Source organism: Centroberyx gerrardi, chromosome 14 (genome assembly GCF_048128805.1).
Source record: "Centroberyx gerrardi isolate f3 chromosome 14, fCenGer3.hap1.cur.20231027, whole genome shotgun sequence".
Lineage (NCBI taxonomy): Eukaryota > Metazoa > Chordata > Actinopteri > Beryciformes > Berycidae > Centroberyx > Centroberyx gerrardi.
In genome coordinates, this window is record NC_136010.1 from 23285399 (window position 1) to 23305765 (window position 20367).

The window sequence follows — 20367 nt, forward strand, 5'->3', positions numbered from 1 at the left end:
TTGGGGTCAAGTTTAGTTTCAATTCACATAACACAGAGTGTGAAATTAAACTCATTGAATGACAGTTCATCGAATGTAGCGGGAAAGTCATTTTATGAGCAGGCGCTTGTTCGCAGTTATTCACTGGCTCAGTTTGACATTTTGATGTAGATGTTGAATGAATTGAGATGTGATATTGAACCCCACCTCTGTCTGTGCTGTATATTTCTGCTAACTTTACTGCTGTCCTAGTGTAGTTTAACTGTCACTCTGGTAGCGTGTATATTAAGTCCACTGTACAAGAGTTAGTCAGAGTAAGTCACTGCAAATGACAAAACATTCTGCAAAGCATTTCAAGACATGGATTACTGTTTATTTCACACTCAATGTAAATCAATAAGGGATCTTTGACAGACTGTGTACGGGATTTGTGGTATGGGGCAATTGCAATTATGATCAGGGTGTTTTTCTTGTGTGAGTGTGTGTATTATGAAAGGAGTCTGATGGAATTGGCATCTGATCGCAGTTTCTTCTGTTTGTTGATCTCGCACAGATGCTTAACTACTGATATGTGTAATAAGGGCAATTAAGCAGCCTGCAAATGTAAAGATAAAATTCATCTTACTGTCAGAGATTCATGAGCCAAACATGGACTGAGAAACACCCTGACGCAACCAGCAAGAACAGTCTGACACCAATTGAAATGTTTAGTTCTTCAGAGAAGAAATAAGCAGAAAGAATCTAATTTTTTGACTATTTCGTTGACATATTTTGCACTATTGTTCACTTTATGAATTTTAAGCAATTACTTGAAGTCGAGATTGTACGTGTATCCCAAAGTGTTGTACGTCCACCGAGTTCTAATGGTTCCGTTTGTCTGCAATGCCATTTAAATTTGATATATTACTGTATTACAGATGATGTTTTAAAGCAAAAATGACACAGGTGAAATTGTAGTTCCTAGGGGATACTTAAGTTAAGCTGTAACTAACTGTACTGGACTCACAATTCAGATAAAATGTGTAGACATTTCAGGTAAATCCTAAAAAATACAACTAAAGTACATGCCATTATTTCTCTTTGAACACTGTAAAACAGTTGCCTTTCGTCCATGCTAAAAGCTAATCAGCAGCTTTTACCATTCTACCACAATGCTTACCTACAGGCTATACAAACTATACAAAATAATGGATTCCTATGGTATCTATTCTTTAAAAACACTAGAAACAAGGACTAGGCTTTACTTAAGTCTAAACGATGTGTTTTAGCCAACAATTTTTAAAATACTCTAGTATGGAACGAGCAGTGGTTGTGCTTTTTTTTTGGTTGCATTATGTAATTGTCATTGCCCAGAAGTCAACGACAATCATGACAATCCCTCTCTTATGCTTGGTTTTCACTTTGTTGACGTCTCACCTCATCCTGACACTAACAGCCAATCCGAGGGAGCCGCGCAAGCAGCATTCGTTAAAAATGCATAAAGATCCATAAAAAGATTGAATGAATGCTTAAGGGACTGACACACACACACACGACTGTCGCCGTTGTCATCTGCTTTACTTAACACTTGACCACATTCGCTCATCCTTTACTCAACATCACCCAGTGTGTTTCTGTGCCATGATGAGCTGCAGTAGTAGTAGTCGTGTTGTTCTCGACTTATTCTCTCCAGCGGTGAATAACCCCTCTGCTGATTGTGTGGACAGTGTGGCGAAAGTGATTCAGGAGGCAGCAAACAGTTCTACAAAAAGCCATATATTCCTGTGAGGGAACAGGTCTGGGAGGCAGCCTCCTCCTCTAAATACAAATGTATCTCGAAATCTAGAAGGATGAAAGTCGTGTGAATGATAGTCATGTCAGCGGTGCGCTTTGATTTGAGGCAGTCGAACTCTCCCGCTGTCAGTTCAACACAACCTGCTCCGCCTCTTCGCATTGGGACTAAGACAGGGTGATGGAGGAGAGGGGAAGGGAAACGTCCATTCAGTGTAAAGCTGATCCAAACTGAGTGTCTTAGGCAGCTTTACTACGCAGCACCTAACTGCATGTGATGCTGTCTCATCAGTAGACTCTTCCCTTCCTGTAAGGTAGACAGTTCAGGCTTGTTGTGGGCAGCAGCAATCATTTCAGCCCCCTTTATTTACCTCTATGCACAACAGTCTACACTTTAGCTGCATTCTGTGGCCATGTGTGTGTGTGTATCTGCTGTTATGTTAATTACAATAAGGCTTATATCGTAAAGTCATGTACTGATTACTGAACCCTAACGGCTTGTTATAACTCAAACGCTTTTCGTCTCTTTGCTTTAATATCTTTGATGTAGTGTGTGCTGGTGTTGCTAACATGATGTTTTGACAGGCCTTTATTACACCTTCATGTCTTTATTCCTACTTGTCCTAATGGGACTTTGTGTGTTGGCGGACCTCTGCATTGTTAAACTTAGGAAGCATTTTGCCCCCCACATTTACCTGTTTGATGGACAATGTTCAAAGGTGACCCACAGCGATATTCAAACGACATTATAGCCTGGAGTGTCCTCATTTTGGATGCCGACAATCCACTCTGTCCCCTTGCTATGTGCATGTGAATTTTCTCCAATCAGGCCCTGGATCACTAGCATTACAACACAGCACTTTATCAAAATGCTTCCCAAAATGACGCCAAGGTGGCCAGCTAACACTATTCTGACAACGTCCTGCACTCTTCCTTTCCTGACAGGATGTGATTGCATTTGACCTCACGGCGGCCCGCTTTCTATTTTTATCCTCTAACACAATTTAATTTCCTGCTGTAGTGACATATAGATGTTAGTGTGAGGTTGTGCCAGCGTTTGTGTGCTGAAGGGGATGAGTGAGTGACACAGTACGACGTCTGTGCTTGAGATTATATACTGCGTATATCCTAGACATAAACACACACGATGCTGAATATTCATCGAGGTGGAGGGGGGGGCATTTTAAGTCTTCTTTTGTGAATCTTTGAATGTGTATTGTCATTTTATGCTTTATTCCTCGTCTGGTTGTCTGATTATGTGTTCGATGTAATGAGATCCACCGTATACAAAGGTTATACCTGGTCCTTTAACATCCTAACATTGAGGACGTTCTTAAATGCCTTGTATAGGAGTTCAGCAGACATGATTCATATCTACGGATAAATCTATTAACTTATTGTAAATGAACTATTTTAATGGCAATAGTAGTGTGTACAGTAACAGACATCACTGTTCATCAGTACTCCATTCATACCATACCACACTGTATAAAGAAAAACCAAAAGCCCCGATATTAAACAGCATGGAGGAAAAATGTCTTGTCGTTTTCATTTGAGTGTTTGTCTGAATCTTGTCGCTCTCTGTCTGTATTGTTTTCCTTGCTTGATATTGTGACTGTTTCTTATCTGTTAACTGTTCAGTGGTTCAAGTCTGTGACCCTTGACCCCGCCCATGCCACATGACTCGGCTGTCATGGTAACCCGTTGCAGCACTCAGCTAATCGCATCAGCCTTTTGAACAAGAGCCGCTTTCCAGATTCAGTCTAAAGACTAAAAGGCAATGACACACAGAGCAGCTGTGTTTCTGGGAGGCCTGCGTCTGAGTGAGAAGTGAGTGATTGCATCCAAAAATGCTTTGCAAAACCATAGAATAGGCCTAATAAAATTAGCTCTTAAAGTGCCTCACCCGCACAAAATCAACAGCTACATAAACTAAGAAGATGGGACGCAACCTGATACAAGGGATGAAGAAGCCAGAAAGGAAACAGAAGACAAATAATTGCAAGAGGAGTGCAGAGGATTAACGCATTTGCAGTCATTATCATCCTTATTAACCTCATCTCATGGAAATTCAGCTGCAAACACTTATCTGCTTTAGTTATGAAAAACTCTGCAGTTGGAATGCAATATGTTCTAGTAGGAAGATAAATGTCCTAAGGGTCATGACAGACAACGGCAAGCTAATGAGAACAGAAAGACTGTTTATTTGTTTTACAATAATTATCTTGGTTACATTCGTATATAAACTTTTAGATTCTTCTAGCATTTTTTTTTTTTTTTTACAGAATGTGGAGTTTATCAGATTACGTTTCTAGAAAATAAAAAAACAGAATACATGCATCCAAACGAACAGCATTAAAAGGAACAACTTTATATAACATAAGTGGAAATTCACTTATCAACTGTGAGCCTTGTTCAGTCTCACTGTGCTCACCAGTCAAGGAAGGAATATAATAGAGGGTTGTCCTCTAACGACGCTTAGCAAAAGGAGAGCAGATTCATTGGCTGAACCCTTGATGTGTAAGTAAATGCCTTCAATTTGAGCGGACTACTTTCAGCATCAAATTTACGCAGTTTCCTATAGTTAACATACAAAGTACATGTTTGTTTTCATGAATTCTCTCATTGATATGAGTCACCACAAACACCCAATAATAAAAAAACACAATTGTTGAAATGGATACAGGAAAGACAACCTCTTAAAGGTAGTGGAAAGTGCACTTAGTGGGTCCGCCCAGCACAGACCCTGTCCAAAAATCAACCAAACTTGCCAATGATTCCTTCAAAAATTTAGCAGGTTTGAAAGCACAGGAGATCTGCCAGAAAGCCATTTAAAAAAAGACTTTCGCCTAACTTTCTGATGGGCAATGACATACTGCACTACAATCTTGCCTACTTGTACCTTTCACTGCCTTTCAGTTCCACAAGGAAATAGGTGGCTTATGGAGTGTTTGTGGACAGGGCCGTAAAGTCCCAGCTGCATAGGGCAACAAACATCCACTGCTGCCCTTTTCCCTACACTTCTCCCTGGAATGTGCACACATTGTTCCCAGTACCTAAAAATTCAACAAATTAGAGTCGTCCTTCCCATCGCGACATTTTCCTATGACACATCGCCATCTCTTGGAGAAAGTGGAGGCTGCCATGTAATAATTCTGTCCGATCTTCACTGGGTCTAGAATTAACTTGGAATCCAGGGACCTCACTTATAAAAGGCTCTTAGGCAAAACTTTTGTGCTTCCATGCCAAAGTTATGATTTCTGAAAACTCATCTTGATGCCAAAATCAATGGATTACAGCAATTTTCTTTGCTAAAACAAATTTCTTTCAATACCTAAGTGAAAATGACTGTACACTGGAATCTAGAATTAAGTCAAAGAACATTTTTATATGCGAGGCTCCGGGTATTAATTCCGCTCAGAATAACCAAATTATTTACGTACACACATTGGGGGCCAAGTGCAGGGATTGAGAGCGCAAACATAATCTATATGGTAAGGTTGGGATGACTGACTATGAGGATCATTGGCTTTTACAGCATGAGAGGTGAAAGGTCACTTGCCAATGATCCATCTCCACAACAAGGAGGAAGCTCTGGACTCATGATAGCGTGCATGGCTTTTTTAAAAAAAAGTTATGTACTGTCCTCAAAGTCACATAGAAAACAAGAAAAAAGCATGTAATACTTAAGACTACAAGATTAACATAAAAAGTACTAGACATGTCAACAGAGACGAGGAAAATGTAGAAAAGGAACCGGGGTATATTGAATAACATACCAAGATAACCGAAAAATAGAAAAAAAGGCATTTTAAGATTATGTTAATGATGAGCAATGGTGACGACGATAACGATTGTGATGCAGGAGGTGGTTTGGTATGAAGACAGAGAGAGAGACAGTTAGAAAGAGAAAGATAAGAGGAAAGAAAGAGAGAGAGAGATCAAGAGAGGCATCTCTCTGTAGATTGTAGACATCCTGACTGAGGTGTGTATGCTCCTCCTCCTCCTGGTCTTCACACCTCGGGGACAGAGTGGTCCATGGCTGACCGCAGGAGACCGGTGGACATCCTGGAAGAAAATCAACATGAGTAAGCATGGCACTGAATAGGATCACACAAAAGCAAGCCCTATTCAGACTGGATTTGTTTCGAGGTTCTGTAATGTAATTTTTATGGGATTTCCCTCAAATTGGTACTTAATATCATGTTTATACTGCACCCAAACAAATGCTCCATTGTCTGACACTAGACTTTAGATGTAGCTAGCTACCTACTTACCAAATGCTGCCATACGAGAGATAAATCACATCAAAGTAAGAGATTTAGTCCTTTTAGAGATTTTGATCTCCAAAAGGACTTTATTTTATTCCTTCTTTGCATGGGTCTCTATAATGTGGTGTTAGTAGTTGAAGCAAGGCCCTACAGCCTCCATTAGACTATTTGAGTTAGAAGCCTACATGTGTCATTACAATCTGCCAGCTGCATAAAACTCAAGACATGATATTGCATTACGGAGATGTCAATTCAAAGTGGATTATTAATAGAAGATGACCTCTAACTTTACTTTCCAGACTTGTAAAAATGACGGACATGGCAGATTCAAACTGGATTAAAATTTTCAGATGCCGTTGATAATAATTATAATTACAGGGTTTCCCCCAGTATAATAAATCCAATTTGAACAGGGCTAAAGAATAACAGTGGAATGTAAGAAAAAGAAGTAATATTTCTCAGAAAGGAATGAGAGCTGCATGTAGAAAACCCCTGAAACCCTGGAGGGAAATAATGGTAAGTAGGCAAGCGTTCTTTGAGCCAGGCCCATAAGGCAGGAGCCTATCTCCTGTTTCTGCAGCTCAGGGTACAAGTGCACCCGCCTGGACAGGATGCTACATAGTACAGGAGATGGTCAATTGATGAAACAGAATTTAAGGCACTAGGCACACTTACGCAATGGTGTGGCTGGGCATGATGTGTTCTTTATAAACGTGCTGTATTGACACTTGATACATGACAATGAAATTACATTTGATTATCTTAAACTTTGAAAGAATGCGAACTGGAGCCTACCTTTTAATCATGTGTTCATAGATGAACTTGGGCATGATGGTGATGGTCATGGTAGTGGGAGAAGTGGTCAGAATGTCCTTGATCTGAGAATCCTGGAAAAATAAACACACAAACAAACATAAAATCAGTAGCAGTAGTAAGAATAACTAACTATTCTTAAAACTAGAATCTCACCTTTATCCCTATTCGCACAGAACTAGTATTATGCAGGAACCTCATGTATTTAGTTAATTACCCCCCAACCACTGGGTTTTGCACAAGATAATGAAATCTGCTGAAATCACTGGCTCCCTAGACACAACTGTACACGGTCAAGATTTTACAATTTGTTACTTTCTGATTTAGCAAAGCAAAACTTGAAGTTTGTGCTGAAAATGCATTCAAAACCTTCCTCTACAGATTACACTAGAGCCTCCCCTTATCATGACAAGAGGAAGATATCACACGTCTAGAAGAAGAAGAAAAAGAAATTGTGCACCAGAAACAAATTACAGCTAAAATTGCTGGGACAAATTGCAGATTTAGCAGATTTGCACAGCTTTAAAACCGGCAATTGGTGCAATTATTTCAATTCGCTGGATATCCCCAAGTAATATTAGTCCCATGCGAATAGGGCTTAGAACACTATTGCATTACATATATATGCATTACATTCTGTCAATATGTGATTAGCCATCCCAGTGAAAATTGTATAGTCTTTATGGAAAAGAGCATCTGACCTTGAGTCCAATAACGTTTTGTCCATTGATCTCACAGATGTAATGGTCGGTCAGCATGCCGTTGCGGGCAGCAGAGCCATCCTTGACCAGTGAGGTGATTTTGCCGGACTTGTAGATAAAGCCCACATGCCCTGAGCTGTCTTTGTGCATAGTGATGGTGCGCTGGAAAGGCCTAGAGAGCGAAACAGAGAAGATTAGGGATCCTAGCCTGGCTCACACATACATTGACATTTGTTGCAAGAAAAGTTTCGTCAGTTTAGATCTTTCGTCAAGTACCTGTGTATTTATAAATGTGATCAGGAAAACACACAAGAAGCAGGAAGCAATGGGAGAAGGCAGGAAGACAAGAAACTCCCTTAGTGATAAATGTGTCAAAACAAAACTGAAATCCTGAAAAATACTGAACATCACCTTCCTATGTACTGGTTATAAGATAGTTATACATCTACCTGTTTTAATTAAGGTATATTGAGCAGTAGCACAAACTTTGTTGACAGCAAACAGCAAAACGCCAAAGCACAGAGTGGTGAGGTGGCCAGCAGAGGGAGCCAAATATAAAAAAAGGCATGCATGTTCGTTTCTGCTTCTACTGAGGTCCAATGAAAGCTACCTGTCTACATAACAACAGATGGCAGACGGTGGATCTCACCTGTTTAAATGTAACTATAACCAAATACACAACATTAATTTGCACAAGACCAGATGCTGAGAGTGTGAGCAGGCATTATGTACTAATTTGCATATATTTGTCTCCATTTGTTTATTTGATCTCAGATCCCAACAATAATAATAATTCCTGTATGTTATCATTTTTCGAGTAAACTATCACAGAGATGACTTTCTTTCTAATGTACATGTGTTAATTTGTTTTCAATAGATCATTAATCATTAATATATTAATATCTGTTACTAGGGTATCAACCATTATAATCTTTGCCTCCGTATTCTCACATGTCCTAATGAAAAAAAAAAAAAGACAGGAGGTATATGCACATCTATAATCCTCACCAGTTGTTTCATACAAAAGGCAAGACACTGAAATAGAAAAAGATATCCCCAACTTAGATTAATGAACCCTTAGTGGTTTATTAAGCAATGTTTAGACCTCAACTGCTCCTTGTCATGTATAGTACAGGACAGATATATCTGACAAAGACCAGCTGAGGTCTAAACATAGCTAAATAAACCACTAAGGGTGCATTAATCCAGTGCATGTTTCCTTTCTCTATTGCCATGTAAATTATACTCTAATCTGGTTGTTCTTTAACCCTTTCAGAGATCCAAATCTAAGAAATTTGTTCTCAATCTAAGAAAGCACATTAGTACAATGGTGATGTGGGGACCAACAAGAAACAGATCCTGACCCACAGTTTATGAAACGCTGCTCTAATCCTATACCCACAGTGTATTACATAGTCCTCACCTGTCCCGAACAATGAGCTCGATGCGGGTCTCGGAGGCCGTCTTCAGGGCCTTGTGGGCCTTGTCCAGGCTCCAGCCGGCACAGTTCTGCCCGTTGATCTGAAGGACCTGGTCCCCGAAACGCAGCCCAGCCAGAGCCGCAGGGGAGTTAGCCTGCACCAGCTGGATAAACACTCCCTGGGAGAGGAGAGAGGAAAGAGATAAAACATTAAAAATAAGATAAAAGGAAAGCCGGGAGAAGAGAGGAGAGAGATAGAGAAAGCAGGGGCAGATAATGGAGAGAAAACAGAGAAGCAACAACAAAGGACAGAGGCAAGGACACAAGAGAGAAGAGATGAAATGTTCCAAAGAAGAGAGGAGAGAAAAGATAAGATACTGCAAAGATGATAAAAGAAAGAAAAAATACTGAAGGACACGAGAAAACAGGATCAACAGAAGGAGGAATGTCTCCTAACTGTTTTGTCAGACATAAAGGATACTTTTAGTTGGGTATGTTTTTTCTCCACACACTTGTCACAGTGAGAGAAAACGTCGTTTGTCCTTCCGCTGCCCTAAAAACGCTTGTCACTTGTCAGCACTGTTAGCATCAAGCTAATCACGCCAAGCTGGCCTCCTATTTTAAAGAGACTGCAGCACAAATGTAGAAAAGTTTTCCCCACTGTGGCAAAAGTTTGGCTTCAAGACAGGAAACAAAAGATGAGATGCCCGTAGTGTGCTGTGTCTGTTCCGATTCAGCACTATATTGATTACCAATATCCTGAATCTCCTCTGTTTTGCCAACTCATTTCAGTCGTTTCAAAAGTTGCCCATTGTATTAGTGCAACTCAATACAAACTGAATAATTAACCACATGCAGCAGCCCAGCACCACTCTCAAGCTGACCAAGTGTCAAAAATGATCAAGTTTTGTAAGCCTACATAGCATATTAATGCCTCATACTGATAAACACTACCCAGTCATGGTTTTACCAGTTCATTTTAGCAAGTTTGAGACCTGCCCAGCATTTTTATACCCATATTACGTCCCAGGAATATTATAATAATATAATATAAATGTGCTGATCCAGGTCCATTACATGGAGGAGGCAATTCACACCGAGCCTCGTACACAGTAATGTCGTATGGACTTTCAAATTGCAACGTCATCAGTAGCAGGTGTGTTGACATTCTTTGTTTAACATGGTGGACAATATGACGCAGACATGGAGTGACACAGGTTAAACACTGAATTTTCACATCAAGTGGAGTAACTTGCAACACCTCAACCGGTGTATTTCCTAGGGTTACTAGTCTGGTATAAAGGGGGTATTAGTGAATTTCAGCCTGAGCTGAATAATTAAATGGGGAAAAAGCTGTCTGTCAAAGGGTCCGTGCTGCAGACTCACGTTGTCAATGGCCCTGAGCCGGAGTCCAACCTTCCCGTCCTGGTCCTTACAGAGGATCACCTCCCGCAGCCCCGGACGGATCTCTGCCCTCCTGATGCCAACGTCTGCCCCCGTCACCGGCCGCACCATGCCCCCCACACCCAAACCAGCGGGCACTGCTACCTGCTGTGGAAGGGAAGGAAGGACGAAAGGACAGAAGGAAGGAAGGGAAGAAGGAAGGGGGAGAAATGTGAGAAAGTGTAAGAGGTGGGTTAAGAAAGAGACAGAACAGGAGGGAAATCAAGCGGGGGTGAGGGGGAGGTGAGACAAAAAGAGAGAGGTAGGAGAGAGAGAAAAAAAGATTAAAGAGAAATGTTACATTAAAATTCAGCTGCAGATAAAAAGGAATGCTGTATCAAATAGAGGCGTGTGGGAGGATTCAATTTCATCTCCTCCTTCTCCACCAGTGAATGGAGGCAGGAACGCTTTGGGCACTGCTTTTTAAAAACTATGCCTCATTAATATGCTTGAGCAATGAAATCAACGAGGAAAATAATAAAAGAGTAAAAGATATGACCAAATGGCAGAGAATACAGATGGTTGAAAGGTCAGTGGGCATGCAGGATACTGTGAGAGCCTTGGCACATGCAGGACCTGTGTATACACACACACACACACACACACACACACAGACACACACACACACACACTCTTGGAGGAGAGCAGAGAGCTCACACCCTCCTACACACCGCTCCAGGCCTGCGGTGAGTCAGTCAGTAATGTGGATCTCTAGGAACAGAACTGTGTTCTGCTCTGATTTATCAACAGCTCATGGCTCCCATCAGACAAGGTTACCAGTTAGAAAAAAAATAGGTTTTTAAATCAGTAAAGGATCATGGTTTTAAGATAGAGGCATTCGACTGTTTTGCTTAATTAAGTGTGACATCAAATAGTACACATTATGTCCACACATAAAGGCATTATGGAATGATGACGGTAATAATCTGTCCACACACACCAGCTTTCAAATGCTTGCATGCATGGACACCCGCCCACGTGCTCACACACACTTACATTGTCAGCCACAGGCACCAGGGCCAGGTTCCTCTGGACTTCATCACTGTTTAGGCTCAGACCCATATAGTCTCCAAGCTCCTCGAGATTCGGGTACAAGCCTAGGAGAACGGAGAGACAGATTGAGGGAGTAGGAGGTAGGTAGGTGAGTGGGGGAGAAGAAAGGGGGTTAGGGGACCAGATGGAGGGACGGAGAGCAGGTGGGATGGGTGGAGAGAAAGAGACAGGTGGTTGGCAGGGCAGAGGAGAGAGAGAGAACGGGGAGGGAAAGGGAACAAGAGTTAACCTAAAGGGTACGCACATTGAATACACTCAACAGAGAAAAATGCAGGAAGAATTGAGCCCAGGTCATTCCTAGGAAAAATCCCAGTGGCTTAATGTCAGTTTAACAACACTGTTTGTTAAGCTGCAGGAGTTTATTCTTAAGGCTTCTGGAAGCACTGTGCGCCTACTTCAAAGAAACATCTGTGAAGGAAGGTGAGCACTTAATAACCCCATACATACATACATATGTATGCCCTCCTTAAGCCCCTACCTCTACTCTACTCAGAGCTTTTACTTAAGCATTTTCCGTAGATTATAACATCAAAGACAGGCTGGTTAGTCTCCATCAGATTGTATGTAGTAAAATGTAGTAAAGTCATAGGTGTGCAAACATTCTGTCAAGATGATCATATGTAGTTTTTATCTCGGCTACACCTACAGCAGTCTTTATCGCTGATCTCATTCTTTCCTACACGTTTTATTTTATTCACACCGCCCATTACAACTGGGTCATAGTTGAGCCAAGTTGAGCCCTACAGTGGAAGATTGCTGATAATGAGCAGCCTGTGTTGCAGTGCAGTAAAACTTTCCTGGCATCAATGTGCAGCCCCTTGCTCTGATGGAACGGCCTTAGTGTCTGCCTTGCTGCCTGCCTCTTTGTCTGTCACTGTCCACTTGTCCTCTTTGTCTTCCTGTCTATCTGTCCCCTGTCTATTTCCCTGCTTGTCTGTATGAACAGTGTTTACCTGTCTATCTTCTCGCCTGCCTGCATGACTGCGTCACTTTTCTGGCAACATGACCCTGTCATTGCCCTTGCGGCACAGCAACGATTACTGCATTTATCCTGGCTAGGATAGACACAAGGAAATGTCAGGAAGGTACTCAGAGGTAGGAAAATATGCACAAGCAAAATCAGTAACAAGTGAGATACACACACGTACATGAATATGTACGTCCACCAAGTTGCACCATCCACATACTAGCAAGCAACTTGGTGATTTTCAAACTGTAATGGCTTAGTCAATGCATTAATTAAGTATTTTGTTCAGCAATTCTCTTAGTTACAATACTGTGCTACCACAGCACTTTGGTGTTAACAGATGGAGTCTTTAGAGGCAGTGTAGTTTCAGTCACCCCAATCATGCGTACCCCCACCCAACCCTCCACCCAAGAACCTAGAAAGTACTAGAGGAAAAAAAGAGACGAGGAGGTGCATGTAGACCATGATTCATCCCAACCTCCTACATTAGGCCATAACAAATAAACAAATGAATAAATGTTTCATTATTAAGACTGCCTAGTCATAATAGTTATTCAGTTGGCTTTCCCCATTTATGTTTTTGTGTTGTGTATTTCATCACAATCTCTCTCATTCTCTCCCACAAATGCCTCCTCCACACCTACCCACATGAGCTAATCCAAAAAACTGTCCTTGGCTAGGGAATGAACTCTGCTCTTTTATTCAGGGATAATTAAATACAAGTTCACTGTTCTCGCAGATTGCCCTTAGCTTGACCTCCTCCTTCTCAGAAGTCTATCTAGAGCTAGCTGGGAACCAACCACTGAACTCAAACCCACATTTCAAAGTTACTCAACAATTGAGGGCCTGGACACGGACTCCTCAGAGAAATTCCACTGGCCGATCAGTATCTGTTCAAAATCAATTAAAGCAAGCATCTTGACTGTTTCACGGTGAAGATTCTCTTATTGGTTAGGGAGAAATTAATCTTTGTACCTTTGAAAAGTACTCCAAGTATGGTATTTACAGACAACCAAGCGTTTCAACCAAGTGAAAAAAGAACCTCCATGTCACAACTACAGTACATTGCGTTTTAATGAATGTTTATATCTAATGAAACCCAGAGTATTACAATGCAGTTGTTTGTTTTTTTTCACTTGGTTGACAACATTTCTTTTTGTACACCTAGAATGTAAACAAGCTGCATAGATATTCCTATATTCCTAAGGCTACATTAGACCAACAAACTGTTACAAACTGAGTTACAACACTTTACTAAACTCAAGCCTCTGGATGAGGGACATGATGAAGGTGGTCCTATCCCCTCGCCAAGGGAGAGAAACACTGGAGCTGCCCTGCTCTGAGGTCTGTATTTCACCTATTAAAATCTTAAGGCAGAACACATAAAATATGACATATCCATGACCCCCAAAACTGCCATTGAAAATTGTTTTCTTCTGGATGAGTTCAAGTTATTTCAGTTAACTGCGTGGGTCTCATGTAGGTTCTAGTGGTTTTAGCGTGTTACTAAAAGTTGGTTTGTGCTCTTAAACTCATTATCCCTTCCTCCATGCTCGAAACCCACACGGCTGGCAACATTTCACCACCAAAGCCACACTAAAAGCCAGGGAAAACCCTGAACGCAGGCTGTGTACGAATTGTTTTAATTCCTTCCTTGTCTCGGTTCTTTTTCCAACACCAAAAGTCTAGGAGAGAGGTGAAAGAAAATTTGTGAGAGGAAGAATAAAGTTCAAGGTGTTTAGGCAAACTGAACGCAGCAACCACAGTTTACAGCATTAGTGTATCTGGCCAGGCTGTGGTCCAGCGCTGATGTCAGTCAGGCCGTCCCCTTTCACCTCCTTTCCTGTCTCTCTCCTCCACACCAGGAGAAGAAACTCCTCCCTTCTCTCCTCTAGCCCACACCCGCCTCCTCGGATCTCTCCCTCCTCCCTCCCTCTCTTCAAACACAACTCCTCCTCTCTCTTTCTCCCGTCCTTCCCCGTCCCAGCACCACTGCTAGAGCCAGTCTCCATGGTGACTGATAGCTAGCTCTGCTGAGGGAAAAACAAAAGACCAAAAGCCCACAGGACTTTGCATCCAAACAGAGAACTAGAAAGAGAAACTGAATGAGTGGGAGAGGGAAAAAAGGGGGAAAGTGAGTGAAAACGAGCAGAAAAAATGTGTTTTCTACTCTCCTCAAGGGCCCCCTGCCCATCTTTTGCCTGCTTTTTATCTTTTGTGGGTGCCTCCTTTGTCTGTCTCTCTCCCTCCTGTGTCTCTCCCTCTAGACCAAAATTCCTCCTGATGAGACTGGCTTACTGCAGTGTCCCAGCCTACTTTCACACAAACTCAGTAAAAGATAAACCCCTTGGCCAGAAATAAGATGAAAGAGAGAGAGATAGAAAGTCAGAAACAGAGAGGGATAGAGAGAGAGAGAGATCATAGCTGAGCTAGGGGCCCGTTCCCTCCCCTTATTGTCCGGAGACCCCATAACCCCCTCCACCTATCCTGGTCCTCTCACTCCACACGTCTTTATCTGTCCTCAATACAGAGCTACCGAGCCCACTCACTGTTCTCCTCCCAAGAATAGACAAGCTCAGAAGGACAAACCCCCCACAGAGAGACGTGAAAAAACATCCAGCATAAGAAAAAAAGGGCAAAAGAGAGAGAATGATATGGAGAAAAGGAGGGTAGATACAGGTGAAGGTCTTTGCCTATGTCTATGTCTGTCTATTCTGGTCTGGGCTCTTTAACTTGGAGGCTTCATGAGGCCTGGGACTCACTTGATCCTGGCATCCCAACAGTGGCAGGCTGAGGTTGGTAGGTTGCCTCAGTGATGGCTGGCATTGGGGTGGTGGTCTGGGCAAACTGGGCCTGGGCCTACAAACAAATGAGACACAGCAGTGTATTAGGACTGTACTCGAATGATGGACAAAAAATTGTGAATACAGTATGAAAGGCAGTTGTCATCAGGACTAGAGCTGAACAATTATTCAAAATCTTTAAAAAAAAAATTGAAATCGCAATATCCAAAATGGATTTCTAAACAAGCTGTTTTAGTGCGCCAGGTAGTCTTTGGCCCATGAATCAAGTACAATATTGGTGAAAACCTATTCATCATACTCAAACACACTGATATCTTTTTTTAACAAAATCACTATTCTTTAAACAATTTAAAAGTTTAAAAATATGTATGACATGAAAAACGCAATTGCAATATTGTGTCAAAAAAAATCGCAATTTGATTTTTTGTCAATGTTGTTCAGCCCTAATCAGGACACTATAAAAATAAGAGGTAGAAGAAAAACAGGAAACTTTATTAGGTATGACTGCATGTCTAAATAACCTGAAATCCTAGAGAAGTCTAAGAAAATCATAATCCTGTGTTGAATAGGTTAAAGCATAAAGTGGATCTCCATGCATATCAAAATTTACCAGTATGCTATGCTGGTCCTAGGCAATAAACCTGTCAGTTATCTTGTAACAGTAGGACCAGATAAGTGAGGATAGGCTACTTCCTCCTCCACCACACGATACCAGACCAGCTATATAATAGCTTGCGTCACATGCAAATATGCCCCTAAGTTCTGGTTTGACAAGGACATTAAACTACTGACTCCCAGAAGAATTGCAATATTGAGAGGTCGGGGCATTTTTAAGTCCCCAGTGATTCTTATTTCCTTTGCTTTACAGGCTGGAATTGTGTTTATTCCATGGGAGTGTTAACTTGTTAGAAGTGTTAGATTGAACATAATGTCAGGAAGCATAGGGCCATTGTGGAACCTTGCTGATTTCAATGGCATAGGCTATTCTGAGCCTAATTATCTCTAGATAGATGGCTCTGTCTAAATCAATTCATTTTAATACACTCATCTTACCTTGATGACCTTGTCGACCTTCAGGTCCTCGAGGGATGGATACAGGGACATTCTAAGGAGAGAAACAAACAGTTGTGAGTGGAGGACCTTGAGAAAGGGAGGATGCATGGCAGTATAAGATAACAACCCAGCCAGATCATGAGACTCCCAGGACTACTGTTAGCATAGTTGTCCTCAAACATTACCTTGTTCATTTCAAGCACTAGGCTACCTTGTGAAATTTTCAACCACTCAGTCTTACAATTGATCATTTCACCCTGGCACTACATCTTAAATCTAAATCCTGGGGCGACCCATGTGTGTGTGTTGACTGTGCCCCTGCATTGCTGTGAATGACAGACATGGGGACCACGAGACTATAAAGCTCTTAATGAGATTCTTGCTGTTCAATAAAGTCTTTCAAACTAATCCTCGATGATCCCCCTCTCTGTGCAGGAAGAAAGACAAGAGGAATGAGGGTATGTGCAAGTAGGAAGAGGGGGAAAAAGAAAGAAACATCTAGCTCTTTTCATTTCATTCATCCACTCTCTTCACACCCAAAGCTCAACTGCTAATATACACTGCGCAACTGCAGTAACACATTTTTTCCATGATAGCTGTCAGTTGAAGTTCAAACAAGGACATTAGTCTGAAAAACACTTGGGCCTATACAAATAGGTGACTTGCATAAAATACAAGCTGGCACAAAATATAATACTTGAGCCAACATGGAGGGTGGAAATACACAAACAAACACACATGGCGCACATACACACAGAGAATGTGTAATGGCTCCCAGGTTCCCACTGCCTGCCTTCAGGCTTTGCATCTGTTTTAAACCATGATGGTTACGCAAGCCTCAACATGACTTCCCTTGTGCTCCTTCTCTAGTCATTTAAAACAGATACTCAAAAAGTAGCAAGCATACTTCACCTTTCATCAACTAACTACACATGCCCAATAACCAAACAGCCTAAACCTAGGACGTCTCCATATAGGGCTGCGGTAGGCTAAAGTAGGTCTAGAATTACTTAATGACAACATAGATCAAATGTAGGATGACTCAACAGATTATCAATGCTTACTGCATCCAAGCTATGCAAGCTAACCTATCCAAGTTGCAGGCTTCTAGTGTGACTGATGACATTGCCAAGCCACATCCAAAGAGCACAAAGAGAGAAACACAGAAAAACAAACAGCCATGTCCAACATGGTCTGTCTCATGATTGTAGCAAAGCACAAAATCAATCGATCTATGGCTGTGGGAAAAACAGGATAGCTGCGCACTCACTTCCTTTACGGGAAGTCAAGTGGCTCAGCAAGAGGCTAATGAGCAACTATCAGTCAACTCACTTTGGCTATATCCATTAGAGAGAGAATGAGAGCAAATGAAAAAGTAAGAGAGAGAAAAAAACAGACACAGAGACAGAGAAAGGAAAAGATACCGACTGAGCGATAGAGACTTTGGTCATCAGGCAGCATGCAGAGTGGAAAGAGGAAATGAAAGATAAAAGTCAGTCAGCTGACTAAGAGTGAGTACACCGTACAGAACAACAGGGTGAGGCATTCAGTTGAACTGTGACATGTGCCAGACCTGAAGCATGCTTGAGTGTGACTTCTGTTTGTAAATCAGATTCCTTTTATTCACATGCGTCAATAACCTACACTTTGAATCATGTACACACCTAATCCTCCCATTTCTCCCTATGCATTGTTATTTAACATGAGTACCTTCTGGTTTGGAACAATAATGAAAGTGGTATGTGACTTATGGTAACTTAAATTGTTACCATAAAAACACAACTTGATTCCAGTCAAGTCTTTCCAGTCCCTATACTAAAGAAAAAGCAGAAGCAGCACTGATTTCTAACTGTTTTGTTTTTTTCATCGCACAGACAACTGCGAATCAAGATCACAAGATGTGTGATGAACATTGTAACTGACTGTGGAACAGGAAAACAAAGTGAAGAGGTTGACACTGTAATACTGCAGCCGTGACCACAGAGATTATGTCAAAGTCTGCGCCCCCCACGCCCAAATTACACAACACTAACAGAAACCTACTGATAGACACACATACACAAATGGCAGCAATTTGAAAAACCATACTCAAGACAAAAATTGACTCACCAAAAAAGGCCTTTCAAACTGGCACATTTTGTGCTTTTCTAGTACCAGTACCATAATGTCTAGAAGAGTAACAAATGTCACAAATAGGCTACAACAGTCCATAATAATGTGACACGCACAGTGGTAGGTTATGTGGTCAAACATTCATTCTTGCACTTGTAGGCGAAAACTGGAATGAGTCCCGAATATAAGCAAATCATTCGGACCGCAATCACATTACTGCGAGATCCGACTCTCACAGACACTCAAGCCACTACTCTATCTGCTATTCTCAGTCCTCACAAACAAGTGCATCATTGTGTTCCTGGACACAGAGGCACTTTAATACCATCAAGTGTTTGCTTTTCAGCTGTGTTTGTTTGTTTTTTATTCCTCCCTCATTCAGACTCACAGGCTGGAGTTATAACTGAATAAGCTTGGGAAAAATGTGTGTTTGGGCAGCTCTTGTAATGACATAACCTAATCCTTGAGCTAGTCCCTTTTACATTTGCAGTTCAACTGAAGTGGGCAAGTGAAGCTCTTTGAAATTTGCAGGGAAAATTTCCTACATCGGCATAAATGGATAAACAAACAGGCAGCGGAAATAGGGCTGTACAAAGCTTGATGAGTATTCCATAAACGCATTACTGTACTAAGAATAGTTCAACTGACAGAAAGATGCTCACATTATTATTATTGCATTCACTGGTTTTCAGTCTAACAGTATTTTGCAATCCAACTGCTTGGTGGAAAGGAAAGGGGGCTAACTTCAGTAAGCCTGAACGAATTGGTTAGATACATGAAGAATGTGGTCCCCTTGGCAACTTATTCCAGTCTATTGACATGGCTGGGAAAGGGACAGAGGGAGGGAGGGGGGAGGAGAAGGAAGAAGACTGACAGCGGTAAGGAAACACAGAGGTCTGTACTGCTTTGAACTGGCCCACACCCTTTGTACTGTACCCCACAATGGGGTCACAACATGCACGTTATGTACAGACAACTTATTTCATTTACAAATTAAGTACTGTAATCTGGTTTGTTTTATAAACATATGACAGCATGGGGAAACCACTTGGCTCAGAGATAATCGTGTAGGGTTTAACTAGCTATGATTCGGGCTGAGAACACCCCCTACTTCATTCCCCTAACCCCACAATAGATTTGCCCTTTCCTTGGTCTAATATTGAGGCATATGTTTGTGTATAATGTTCAGTGATGAACTTCTGTTGTGTCAATATCATGTGCGACATCAGGAAATACCTGACTGACTGGGTCAGCTAACGTATTATTACCACAGCCATTAAAAATTAACCAACCTAACACTGCTAGCTGGCTCAAGAAGCCGCAGGCAAATCTTTTATTTACAATCATTAGCTAGCAAATACTTAGTTTCGCCGGTGAATTAGAAAACATTTCAAGTTATCTGAATAAATAGGAAACTAGCTAAGTAGCTAAGCTATCAAGTCTTTGTTCGTAAATCATAGACACACAACATCAACACAGCAGGAAAGCAAAAGCTAACGTTAGCCATAACGTTAGCTTGCTAGGTAAACGAACGTTAGCTTGCTTGATGTACCGTTGGTTTCGTACAACGGTTTGCTAGGTTAGTTAACGTTAGAGGCAGTCTCACCTTTAATGCCTTGGTTGTAAAATCAGCTAAAACACTTCTAGTAAGTCCCACGGAATCTCAGACACCAGCACACTTCTTTATTTTTGTCTTTTTCTCTCTTCGTCGGTCTGGAACCTCGTCGTTGACGACACCACTGTCAGTGATGCGAAGGGGAATTCTGGAGTGAAGTCACCGCTGGCTTCCTGGTCGTCCAAACACGTCAATCAACGCTGACGTTCAAAGCCACGCCTCCTATTGGTCACATGAACATTAGTCATCATGACCATTAGTTTCAGCAGAGAAGTCTCTAAGGTTGCAGTGATACAGAAAGCACTGGTACAGGTAGCCTACAGTAGGGTAAAGGGTTAGGGTAAAGTAGACCAGACTCAAGTCTCT

General features: G+C 41.6%; 1 protein-coding gene across 1 annotated transcript; it reads right to left on the reverse strand.

Annotated features, from left to right (window-relative positions):
- Positions 1-3930: 3930 nt before the first annotated feature.
- sdcbp2 (syndecan binding protein (syntenin) 2) lies at positions 3931-20166 on the reverse strand. The gene is made up of 9 exons (XM_071927588.2): positions 19993-20166; positions 16275-16326; positions 15180-15276; positions 11394-11494; positions 10341-10505; positions 8958-9133; positions 7535-7706; positions 6816-6907; positions 3931-5817 (listed from the first exon to the last, which is right to left on the reverse strand). The coding sequence occupies exons 2-9, from the start codon at positions 16323-16325 to the stop codon at positions 5763-5765; spliced, it is 909 nt and encodes a 302-aa protein (XP_071783689.1). The 5' UTR covers position 16326; positions 19993-20166; the 3' UTR covers positions 3931-5762.
- Positions 20167-20367: the final 201 nt, after the last annotated feature.